The 13345-nt window shown below is 46.5% G+C and overlaps 1 protein-coding gene across 1 annotated transcript in view; it reads right to left on the minus strand.

The window, feature by feature from the left end:
• Positions 1-279: 279 nt before the first annotated feature.
• LOC128655850 (zinc finger protein 510) overlaps positions 280-13345 on the minus strand; it is a 95723-nt gene continuing 82657 nt past the window's right edge. The window contains exons 7-8 of the mRNA XM_053709417.1: positions 8805-8906; positions 280-1627 (exon numbers count right to left, since the gene is read on the minus strand). Coding sequence (XP_053565392.1) covers positions 861-1627; positions 8805-8906 — 869 coding nt within the window. The 3' untranslated portion in view covers positions 280-860. The remainder of the gene's footprint in view (positions 1628-8804; positions 8907-13345) is intronic.

A 13345-nucleotide genomic window follows, 5' to 3' on the forward strand; every position in this document is an offset into this window, starting at 1 on the left:
AATACAAAAACATATAAACTCTAAGGAGACAATTTATAGGACTGCACAGTAAAGTGATAAAACTAGGCAATGTGTGCGCTCAGATGGTGCCTGAGTATTATTAAAACAGTTACGCTGTAATCCCCCCTTACACATGAGAGACCCCTGGCTTGTACCGGTTACAGCTTTAGTGCAGACCATATAACCACAACACAATAAGTCAATATACATTTGTCACAACCTCCCGAAGCTTTTCCAGGCTGGCACAGAGATGCTGCACACTCAAAGATATGAACAGAATTCAATGTTGTTCAATTTATTTATATGACCAGTACAACTGCTATACACACAAAATCCCTTTATGCCATCTCGAGGCTACGGCATTAACCTTCTCAATGCCAGAGAACAAGGCAATGCTGCTGGCTTCCATCTAGAAAACATTTCAGGATTTTATGTTGCATGTAAAGTTGACGTATCTATTCCCAGTGCTGCATAAACTGATATTGTACGTTTAAAGTGAGGGCGATACTTATTTAGTCTGTCTATATAATTCCACCAAGGCTTCTTGAGAAAGAATAAATGCCCCAGTGTGTCACGTCCACTGGACACCACATCCCAACAGTCATTAAAAGATGGCGCTCTTACCTTACCAGGGCAGTATCAACAGGAACAGACAAGCACACTCTCAGTGACCCTACAACAAGCTGATACTGCCCTGGTAAGGTGAGAGCGCCAACGGGAACAGACATGCACGCTCTCTCAGTGACCCTACAACAAGCTGATACTGCCCTGGTAAGGTGAGAGCGCCAACGGGAACAGACATGCACGCTCTCTCAGTGACCCTACAATAAGCGCCATACAAATGGCAGCAGGTTGTGTTCTCAGCAGTCTTCACCATGGTGGTTCCTCTCATGCACCCGTAGGTTGGACTTTTGGTGGAAGCTCTTCTCACAGTGCTTGCACTTGTACGGTCTCTCCCCTGTGTGTGTCCTATAGTGGTCCTTTAGGTTGGACTTTTTGCGAAAGTATTTCCCGCACGTGGCGCACTGATATGGCTTCTCGCCTGTGTGAATACGCTGGTGTCTAGCGAAGCTGGAGTTGTCCCGGAAACTTTTCTCGCACTCTGAACATTTATAAGGCCTTTCGCCCGTGTGTGTCCTTAGGTGGATCTTTAAGTGTGAGCTGCGGATGAAGCTCTTGTCACAGTCCGTGCACTTGTATGGCCGCTCCCCTGTGTGAGTTCTCATGTGAACCTGAAAGCTGGAATTGTTGCAGAAGGTTTTAGCACACACGCTACAGATGATGAATGTTTGTCCGCGCTGCTGGAAGCTGATTGGCCCGTCCTCCCCTAGCTCTGTGAGATCTTTACTGTTGTACTGATAGCTGTCCTCTCCCGCTTGCACATGGGGGAAGGGGAACTTGAAGCTGTTACAGTCACTTTGGTTTAACAGGTTTAGGTGGGGGAGCTTAGGAATTTCATTCTCTTTGGGGTCAGTCTGTTGGTTCTGGTCAGAGTCATGGAGGGCGGCCATAGGTTTGATCTGGCGGGCAATTCCCTTGCGTCTCCGCGCTCTTGGGGGTAACTCAGGAGCTTCTCCGCTACTGGGACTCTTAGATTCCTGGCTGAGTTTGGTAGGACTCCAGTCTCCTGAAAGTAAAAAGCAGCGGTTATTCCTATATACAGGCAGAGGACTAGAGGTGCATCGGATACAGCCTGTACAGAAATATTAGTAGGAAGAATCCTGTGAGGTGTCACAAGCTAGGGGCCACACACATGCTCAGTCAATAGCACATTACAGCTATTCAGTTAGGTTTAAGTTTAAAGGGACAGTCTACTGCAAATCTGGTATGTAAAAAAAGATAGATACAATCCTTTTATTACCCATTCCCCAGTTTTGCACAACCAATACTGTTATATTAATATATTTTTTACATTTGTGATTACCTTGTATCTAAGCCTCTGCAGACTGCTCCTTATCTAAGTTCTTTTGACAGACTTGCATTGTAGCCAATCAGTGCTGACTCATCAATAACTACTGGAGTGAGCACAAAGTTATCTATATGGCACGCATGAACTAACACTGCCTAACTGTGAAAAACTGGAAAATGCACTGAGATAAGAGGCAGCCTCAAGCTAAAAAAGTGCATTTGATGATAAAAGTAAAATTGCTGCCCTATCTGAACCATGAAAGTTTAATTCTGACTGCTGTCCTATTCAACTTACAATGTATTTGTGCCGGAGAAGGGTTTATTACCGTCAGGTTAGCACAGACACAAGGGTTTTATTACCGTCAGGTTAGCACAGACACAAGGGTTTTATTACCGTCAGGTTAGCACAGGCACAAGGGTTTTATTACCGTCAGGTTAGCACAGACACAAGGGGTTTATTACCGTCAGGTTAGCACAGACACAAGGGGTTTATTACCGTCAGGTTAGCACAGGCACAAGGGGTTTATTACCGTCAGGTTAGCACAGGTACAAGGGTTTAATTACCGTCAGGTTAGCACAGACACAAGGGGTTTATTACCGTCAGGTTAGCACAGACACAAGGGTTTTATTACCGTCAGGTTAGCACAGGCACAAGGGTTTTATTACCGTCAGGTTAGCACAGACACAAGGGTTTTATTACCGTCAGGTTAGCACAGGCACAAGGGTTTTATTACCGTCAGGTTAGCACAGGCACAAGGGTTTTATTACCGTCAGGTTAGCACAGACACAAGGGTTTTATTACCGTCAGGTTAGCACAGACACAAGGGTTTTATTACCGTCAGGTTAGCACAGGCACAAGGGTTTTATTACCGTCAGGTTAGCACAGGCACAAGGGTTTTATTACCGTCAGGTTAGCACAGGCACAAGGGTTTTATTACCATCAGGTTAGCACAGACACAAGGGTTTTATTACCGTCAGGTTAGCACAGACACAAGGGTTTATTACCGTCAGGTTAGCACAGACACAAGGGGTTTATTACCGTCAGGTTAGCACAGACACAAGGGTTTTATTACCGTCAGGTTAGCACAGGCACAAGGGGTTTATTACCGTCAGGTTAGCACAGGCACAAGGGTTTTATTACCGTCAGGTTAGCACAGGCACAAGGGGTTTATTACCGTCAGGTTAGCACAGACACAAGGGGTTTATTACCGTCAGGTTAGCACAGACACAAGGGGTTTATTACCGTCAGGTTAGCACAGGCACAAGGGGTTTATTACCGTCAGGTTAGCACAGGCACAAGGGTTTTATTACCGTCAGGTTAGCACAGGCACAAGGGTTTATTACCGTCAGGTTAGCACAGACACAAGGATTTATTACCGTCAGGTTAGCACAGACACAAGGGTTTTATTACCGTCAGGTTAGCACAGGCACAAGGGTTTTATTACCGTCAGGTTAGCACAGACACAAGGGTTTTATTACCGTCAGGTTAGCACAGACACAAGGGGTTTATTACCGTCAGGTTAGCACAGACACAAGGGGTTTATTACCGTCAGGTTAGCACAGACACAAGGGGTTTATTACCGTCAGGATAGCACAGACACAAGGGTTTTATTACCGTCAGGTTAGCACAGACACAAGGGGTTTTATTACCGTCAGGTTAGCACAGACACAAGGGGTTTTATTACCGTCAGGTTAGCACAGACACAAGGGGTTTATTACCGTCAGGTTAGCACAGACACAAGGGGTTTATTACCGTCAGGTTAGCACAGACACAAGGGGTTTATTACCGTCAGGTTAGCACAGACACAAGGGGTTTATTACCGTCAGGTTAGCACAGACACAAGGGTTTTATTACCGTCAGGTTAGCACAGGCACAAGGGGTTTATTACCGTCAGGTTAGCACAGGCACAAGGGGTTTATTACCGTCAGGTTAGCACAGACACAAGGGTTTTATTACCGTCAGGTTAGCACAGGCACAAGGGTTTTATTACCGTCAGGTTAGCACAGACACAAGGGTTTTATTACCGTCAGGTTAGCACAGACACAAGGGTTTTATTACCATCAGGTTAGCACAGGCACAAGGGTTTTATTACCGTCAGGTTAGCACAGGCACAAGGGTTTTATTACCGTAAGGTTAGCACAGACACAAGGGTTTTATTACCATCAGGTTAGCACAGGCACAAGGGTTTTATTACCGTCAGGTTAGCACAGACACAAGGGTTTTATTACCATCAGGTTAGCACAGGAACAAGGGTTATTACCGTCAGGTTAGCACAGGCACAAGGGTTTTATTACCGTAAGGTTAGCACAGACACAAGGGTTTTATTACCATCAGGTTAGCACAGGCACAAGGGTTTATTACCGTCAGGTTAGCACAGGCACAAGGGTTTATTACCGTCAGGTTAGCACAGACACAAGGGTTTATTACCGTCAGGTTAGCACAGACACAAGGGTTTATTACCGTCAGGTTAGCACAGACACAAGGGTTTTATTACCGTCAGGTTAGCACAGACACAAGGGGTTTATTACCGTCAGGTTAGCACAGACACAAGGGGTTTATTACCGTCAGGTTAGCACAGACACAAGGGTTTTATTACCGTCAGGTTAGCACAGGCACAAGGGTTTTATTACCATCAGGTTAGCACAGGCACAAGGGTTTTATTACCGTAAGGTTAGCACAGGCACAAGGGTTTTTTTACCGTCAGGTTAGCACAGACACAAGGGGTTTATTACTGTCAGGTTAGCACAGGCACAAGGGTTATTACCATGAGGTTAGCACAGGCACAAGGGTTTTATTACCGTCAGGTTAGCACAGACACAAGGGTTTTATTACCATCAGGTTGGCACAGACACAAGGGGTTTATTACCGTCAGGTTAGCACAGACAAAAGGGTTTATTACCGTCAGGTTAGCACAGGTACAAGGGTTTTATTACCGTCAGGTTAGCACAGGCACAAGGGTTTATTACCGAAAGGTTAGCACAGGCACAAGGGTTTTATTACCGTTAGGTTAGCACAGACACAAGGGTTTTATTACCGTTAGGTTAGCACAGACACAAGGGTTTTATTACCGTTAGGTTAGCACAGACACAAGGGTTTATTACCGTCAGGTTAGCACAGGTAAAAGGGTTTTATTACCGTCAGGTTAGCACAGACACAAGGGGTTTATTACCGTCAGGTTAGCACAGGCACAAGGGTTTATTACCGTCAGGTTAGCACAGGCACAAGGGTTTATTACCGTCAGGTTAGCACAGGCACAAGGGTTTTATTACCGTCAGGTTAGCACAGACACAAGGGTTTTATTACCGTCAGGTTAGCACAGGCACAAGGGTTTTATTACCGTCAGGTTAGCACAGACACAAGGGTTTTATTACCGTCAGGTTAGCACAGGTCACAAGGGTTTTATTACCGTCAGGTTAGCACAGGCACAAGGGGTTTATTACCGTCAGGTTAGCACAGGCACAAGGGTTTTATTACCGTCAGGTTAGCACAGGCACAAGGGTTTTATTACCGTCAGGTTAGCACAGGCACAAGGGTTTATTACCGTCAGGTTAGTACAGGCACAAGGGTTTATTACCGTCAGGTTAGCACAGGCACAAGGGTTTTATTACCGTCAGGTTAGCACAGGCACAAGGGTTTTATTACCGTCAGGTTAGCACAGGCACAAGGGTTTTATTACCGTCAGGTTAGCACAGGCACAAGGGTTTTATTACCGTCAGGTTAGCACAGGCACAAGGGTTTTATTACCGTCAGGTTTGCACAGGCACAAGGGTTTTATTACTGTCAGGTTAGCACAGGCACAAGGGTTTTATTACTGTCAGGTTAGCACAGGCACAAGGGTTTTATTACCGTCAGGTTTGCACAGGCACAAGGGTTTTATTACTGTCAGGTTAGCACAGGCACAAGGGTTTTATTACCGTCAGGTTAGCACAGGCACAAGGGTTTTATTACCGTCAGGTTAGCACAGGCACAAGGGTTTTATTACCGTCAGGTTAGCACAGGCACAAGGGTTTTATTACCGTCAGGTTAGCACAGACACAAGGGTTTTATTACTGTCAGGTTAGCACAGGCACAAGGGGTTTATTACCGTCAGGTTAGCACAGGCACAAGGGTTTTATTACTGTCAGGTTAGCACAGGCACAAGGGTTTTATTACTGTCAGGTTAGCACAGGCACAAGGGTTTTATTACCATCAGGTTAGCACAGGCACAAGGGTTTTATTACCATCAGGTTAGCACAGGCACAAGGGGTTTATTACCGTCAGGTTAGCACAGGCACAAGGGTTTTATTACCGTCAGGTTAGCACAGGCACAAGGGTTTATTACCGTCAGGTTAGCACAGGCACAAGGGTTTTATTACCGTCAGGTTAGCACAGGCACAAGGGTTTTATTACCGTCAGGTTAGCACAGGCACAAGGGTTTTATTACCGTCAGGTTAGCACAGGCACAAGGGTTTTATTACCGTCAGGTTAGCACAGGCACAAGGGTTTTATTACCGTCAGGTTAGCACAGGCACAAGGGTTTTATTACTGTCAGGTTAGCACAGACACAAGGGGTTTATTACCGTCAGGTTAGCACAGGCACAAGGGTTTATTATCGTCAGGTTAGTACAGACACAAGGGTTTATTACCGTCAGGTTAGCACAGACACAAGGGGTTTATTACCGTCAGGTTAGCACAGACACAAGGGTTTTATTACCGTCAGGTTAGCACAGACACAAGGGGTTTATTACCATCAGGTTAGCACAGGCACAAGGGTTTTATTACCGTCAGGTTAGCACAGGCACAAGGGGTTTATTACCATCAGGTTAGCACAGGCACAAGGGTTTTATTACCGTCAGGTTAGCACAGGCACAAGGGGTTTATTATCGTCAGGTTAGTACAGACACAAGGGTTTTATTACCGTCAGGTTAGCACAGGCACAAGGGGTTTATTACCGTCAGGTTAGCACAGACACAAGGGTTTTATTACCGTCAGGTTAGCACAGGCACAAGGGTTTTATTACCGTCAGGTTAGCACAGGCACAAGGGTTTTATTACCGTCAGGTTAGCACAGGCACAAGGGTTTATTATCGTCAGGTTAGTACAGACACAAGGGTTTTATTACCGTCAGGTTAGCACAGGCACAAGGGTTTTATTACCGTCAGGTTAGCACAGGCACAAGGGTTTTATTACCGTCAGGTTAGCACAGGCACAAGGGTTTTATTACCGTCAGGTTAGCACAGGTACAAGGGTTTTATTACCGTCAGGTTAGCACAGGCACAAGGGTTTTATTACCATCAGGTTAGCACAGACACAAGGGTTTTATTACCGTCAGGTTAGCACAGACACAAGGGGTTTATTACCGTCAGGTTAGCACAGACACAAGGGGTTTATTACCGTCAGGTTAGCACAGGCACAAGGGTTTTATTACCGTCAGGTTAGCACAGGTACAAGGGTTTAATTACCGTCAGGTTAGCACAGACACAAGGGGTTTATTACCGTCAGGTTAGCACAGACACAAGGGTTTTATTACCGTCAGGTTAGCACAGGCACAAGGGTTTTATTACCGTCAGGTTAGCACAGACACAAGGGGTTTATTACCGTCAGGTTAGCACAGGCACAAGGGGTTTATTACCGTCAGGTTAGCACAGGCACAAGGGGTTTATTACCGTCAGGTTAGCACAGACACAAGGGTTTATTACCGTCAGGTTAGCACAGACACAAGGGTTAATTACCGTCAGGTTAGCACAGACACAAGGGGTTTATTACCGTCAGGTTAGCACAGACACAAGGGTTTTATTACCGTCAGGTTAGCACAGGCACAAGGGTTTTATTACCGTCAGGTTAGCACAGACACAAGGGGTTTATTACCGTCAGGTTAGCACAGGCACAAGGGGTTTATTACCGTCAGGTTAGCACAGGCACAAGGGGTTTATTACCGTCAGGTTAGCACAGACACAAGGGTTTATTACCGTCAGGTTAGCACAGACACAAGGGTTTATTACCGTCAGGTTAGCACAGGCACAAGGGTTTTATTACCGTCAGGTTAGCACAGGCACAAGGGTTTTATTACCGTCAGGTTAGCACAGACACAAGGGGTTTATTACCGTCAGGTTAGCACAGGCACAAGGGGTTTATTACCGTCAGGTTAGCACAGGCACAAGGGGTTTATTACCGTCAGGTTAGCACAGACACAAGGGTTTATTACCGTCAGGTTAGCACAGACACAAGGGTTAATTACCGTCAGGTTAGCACAGACACAAGGGGTTTATTACCGTCAGGTTAGCACAGACACAAGGGTTTTATTACCGTCAGGTTAGCACAGGCACAAGGGTTTTATTACCGTCAGGTTAGCACAGACACAAGGGGTTTATTACCGTCAGGTTAGCACAGGCACAAGGGGTTTATTACCGTCAGGTTAGCACAGGCACAAGGGGTTTATTACCGTCAGGTTAGCACAGACACAAGGGTTTATTACCGTCAGGTTAGCACAGACACAAGGGTTTATTACCGTCAGGTTAGCACAGGCACAAGGGTTTTATTACCGTCAGGTTAGCACAGGCACAAGGGTTTTATTACCGTCAGGTTAGCACAGACACAAGGGTTTTATTACCGTCAGGTTAGCACAGGCACAAGGGTTTTATTACTGTCAGGTTAGCACAGGCACAAGGGTTTTATTAGGTGGGGCCAATTAGGAACAGCTGTGAATCACCTTATGGTCTGAGCTACATAATCACTGTGTAGAATGTTGCAGGGTCAGTTGAGGTCTCAATAATAATGAACTTTTCTGAGATATTTTACAGTAAAACCAACGTAACTAAGCGAAATAAAACAGGAGTTCACCATCATTAAATGTTTTATGGGGAGATTAAATGAGCAGTCTGTGAGAGACGCCCCCATCCTCACACACAATCACTTACCAGACGTCAGGCTATTAGCGCTCTCGTCACTCTCGCACTGATGCCGCAGGCGCAGCTCCGACTTTATCTCATTTCCAGAGGTCGGCTCCACATCTGAAAGAGCTGCAGACACACAGAGAGATAATGTACTGAGGGCCCCATGTGGCTCCAGCCTCTCCCTGTGCTACACCGAGCACACTACCCCCCACTTAATAACTAACCCCTGTAGTACACCGAGCACACTACCCCCCACTTAATAACTAACCCCTGTAGTACACCAAGCACACTACCCCCCACTTAATAACTAACCCTTGTAGTACACCGAGCACACTACCCCCCACTTAATAACTAACCCCTGTAGTACACCGAGCACACTACCCCTCACTTAATAACTAACCCCTGTAGTACACCGAGCACACTACCCCCCACTTAATAACTAACCCCTGTAGTACACCGAGCACACTACCCCCCACTTAAATAACTAACCCCTGTAGTACACCGAGCACACTACCCCTCACTTAATAACTAACCCCTGTAGTACACCGAGCACACTACCCCCCACTTAAATAACTAACCCCTGTAGTACACCGAGCACACTACCCCCCACTTAAATAACTAACCCCTGTAGTACACCAAGCACACTACCCGCCACTTAAATAACTAGCCCCTGTAGCACACCAAGCACACTACCCCCCACTTAATAACTAACCCCTGTAGTACACCGAGCACACTACCCCTCACTTAATAACTAACCCCTGTAGTACACCGAGCACACTACCCCCCACTTAAATAACTAACCCCTGTAGTACACCGAGCACACTACCCCCCACTTAAATAACTAACCCCTGTAGTACACCGAGCACACTACCCCCACTTAATAACTAACCCCTGTAGTACACCGAGCACACTACCCCCCACTTAAATAACTAACCCCTGTAGTACACCGAGCACACTACCCCCCACTTAAATAACTAACCCCTGTAGTACACCGAGCACACTACCCCCCACTTAAATAACTAACCCCTGTAGTACACCGAGCACACTACCCCCCACTTAAATAACTAACCCCTGTAGTACACCGAGCACACTACCCCCACTTAATAACTAACCCCTGTAGTACACCGAGCACACTACCCCCACTTAATAACTAACCCCTGTAGTACACCGAGCACACTACCCCCACTTAATAACTAACCCCTGTAGTACACCGAGCACACTACCCCCCACTTAATAACTAACCCCTGTAGTACACCAAGCACACTACCCCTCACTTAATAACTAACCCCTGTAGTACACCGAGCACACTACCCCCCACTTAATAACTAACCCCTGTAGCACACCGAGCACACTACCCCCCACTTAATAACTAACCCCTGTAGCACACCGAGCACACTACCCCCCACTTAATAACCAACACCTGTAGTACACCGAGCACACTACCCCCCACTTAATAACTAACCCCTGTAGTACACCGAGCACACTACCCCCCACTTAATAACTAACCCCTGTAGTACACCGAGCACACTACCCCCCACTTAAATAACTAACCCCTGTAGTACACCGAGCACACTACCCCCCACTTAATAACTAACCCCTGTAGTACACCAAGCACACTACCCCCCACTTAAATAACTAACCCCTGTACTACACCAAACACACTGCCTCCCTCACTTAAATAACTAACCCCTGTACTACACCAAACACACTGCCTCCCTCACCTAATAACTAACCCCTGTACTACACCAAACACACTGCCTCCCTCACCTAATAACTAACCCCTGTACTACACCAAACACACTGCCCCCACCTAATAACTAACCTCTGTAGTACACCAAACACACTGCCTCCCTCACTTAATAACTAACCCCTGTACTACACCAAACACACTGCCTCCCTCACTTAATAACTAACCCCTGTACTACACCAAACACACTGCCTCCCTCACCTAATAACTAACCCCTGTACTACACCAAACACACCGCCTCCTTCACTTAATAACTAACCTCTGTACTACACCGAGCACACTACCCCCCACTTAAATAACTAACCTCTGTACTACACCGAGCACACTACCACCCACTTAAATAACTAACCCCTGTACTACACCGAGCACACTACCCCCCACTTAAATAACTAACCCCTGTAGTACACCGAGCACACTACCCCAACTTAAATAACTAACCCCCGTAGTACACCGAGCACACTACCCCCCACTTAAATAACTAACCCCTGTAGTACACCGAGCACACTACCCCCCACTTAAATAACTAGCCTCTGTACTAAACCGAGCACACTACTCCCCACTTAAATAACTAACCCCTGTACTACACAGAGCACACTACAAATAACTAACCCCTGTAGAACACCGAGCACACTACCCCCCACTTAAATAACTAACCTCTGTACTACACAGAGCACACTATCCCCTACTTAAATAACTAACCCCTGTACTACACCAAACACTCTGCCTCCCCCACCTAATAACTAACGTCTGTACTACACCAAACACACTGCCTCCCTCACCTAATAACTAACCCCTGTACTACACCAAACACACTGCCTCCCTCACTTAATAACTAACCTCTGTACTACACCAAACACACTGCCTCCCCCACCTAATAACTAACCCCTGTACTACACCAAACACACTGCCTCCCTCACCTAATAACTAACCCCTGTACTACACCAAACACACTGCCTCCCCCGTCTAATAACTAACCCCTGTACTACACCAAACACACCGTCTCCCTCACCTAATAACTAACCCCTGTACTACACCAAACACACTGCCTCCCTCACCTAATAACTAACCCCTGTACTACACCAAACACACTGCCTCCCTCACCTAATAACTAACCTCTGTACTACACCCAGCACACTGTCTCCCCCACCTAATAACTAACCCCTGTACTACACCAAACACACTGCCTCCCTCACCTAATAACTAACCTCTGTACTACACCAAACACACTGCCTCCCTCACTTAATAACTAACCCCTGTACTACACCAAACACACTACCTCCCTCACCTAATAACTAACCCCTGTACTACACCAAACACACTGCCTCCCCCACTTAATAAATAACCCCTGTACTACACCAGATACACTGCCTCCCTCACCTAATAACTAACCCCTGTACTACACCCAGCACACTGCCTCCCTCACTTAATAACTAACCCCTGTACTACACCAAACACACTGCCTCCCTCACCTAATAACTAACCCCTGTACTACACCAAACACACTGCCTCCATCACTTAATAACTAACCCCTGTACTACACCAAACACACTACCTCCCTCACCTAATAACTAACCCCTGTACTACACCAAACACACTGCCTCCCCCACTTAATAAATAACCCCTGTACTACACCAGATACACTGCCTCCCTCACCTAATAACTAACACCTGTACTACACCCAGCACACTGCCTCCCTCACTTAAATAACTAACCCCTGTACTACACCAAACACACTGTCTCCCCCACCTAATAACTAACCCCTGTACTACACCAAACACACTGCCTCCCCCCACCTAATAACTAACCTTTGTACTACACCAAACACACTGCCTCCCCCACCTAATAACTAACCTCTGTACTACACCAAACACACTGCATCCCTCACCTAATAACTAACCCCTGTACTACACCCAGCACACTGCCTCCCTCACTTAAATAACTAACCCCTGTACTACACCAAACACACTGCCTCCCCCACCTAATAACTAACCCCTGTACTACACCCAGCACACTGCCTCCCCCCCAACTAATAACTAACCTCTGTACTACACCAAACACACTGCCTCCCCCACCTAATAACTAACCCTTGTACTACACCAAACACACTGCCTCCCCCACCTAATAACTAACCCCTGTACTACACCCAGCACACTGCCTCCCCCACCTAATAACTAACCCCTGTACTACACCAAACACACTGCCTCCCCCACCTAATAACTAACCCCTGTACTACACCAAACACACTGCCTCCCTCACTTAATGACTAACCCCTGTACTACACCAAACACACTGCCTCCCTCACCTAATAACTAACCTCTGTACTACACCAAACACACTGCCTCCCTCACTTAATAACTAACCTCTGTACTACACCAAACACACTGCCTCCCTCACTTAATAACTAACCCCTATACTACACCAAACACACTGCCTCCCTCACCTAATAACTAACCCCTGTACTACACCAAACACACTGCCTCCCTCACCTAATAACTAACCTCTGTACTACACCAAACACACTGTCTCCCTCACTTAATAACTAACCTCTGTACTACACCCAGCACACTGCCTCCCCCACCTAATAACTAACCCCTGTACTACACCAAACACACTGCCTCCCCCACCTAATAACTAACCTCTGTACTACACCAAACACACTGCCTCCCCCACCTAATAACTAACCCCTGTACTACACCAAACACACTGCCTCCCTCACTTAATAACTAACCCCTGTACTACACCAAACACACTGCCTCCCTCACCTAATAACTAACCTCTGTACTACACCCAGCACACTGCCTCCCTCACTTAATAACTA

This window comes from Bombina bombina, chromosome 4 (genome assembly GCF_027579735.1).
Source record: "Bombina bombina isolate aBomBom1 chromosome 4, aBomBom1.pri, whole genome shotgun sequence".
NCBI lineage: Eukaryota > Metazoa > Chordata > Amphibia > Anura > Bombinatoridae > Bombina > Bombina bombina.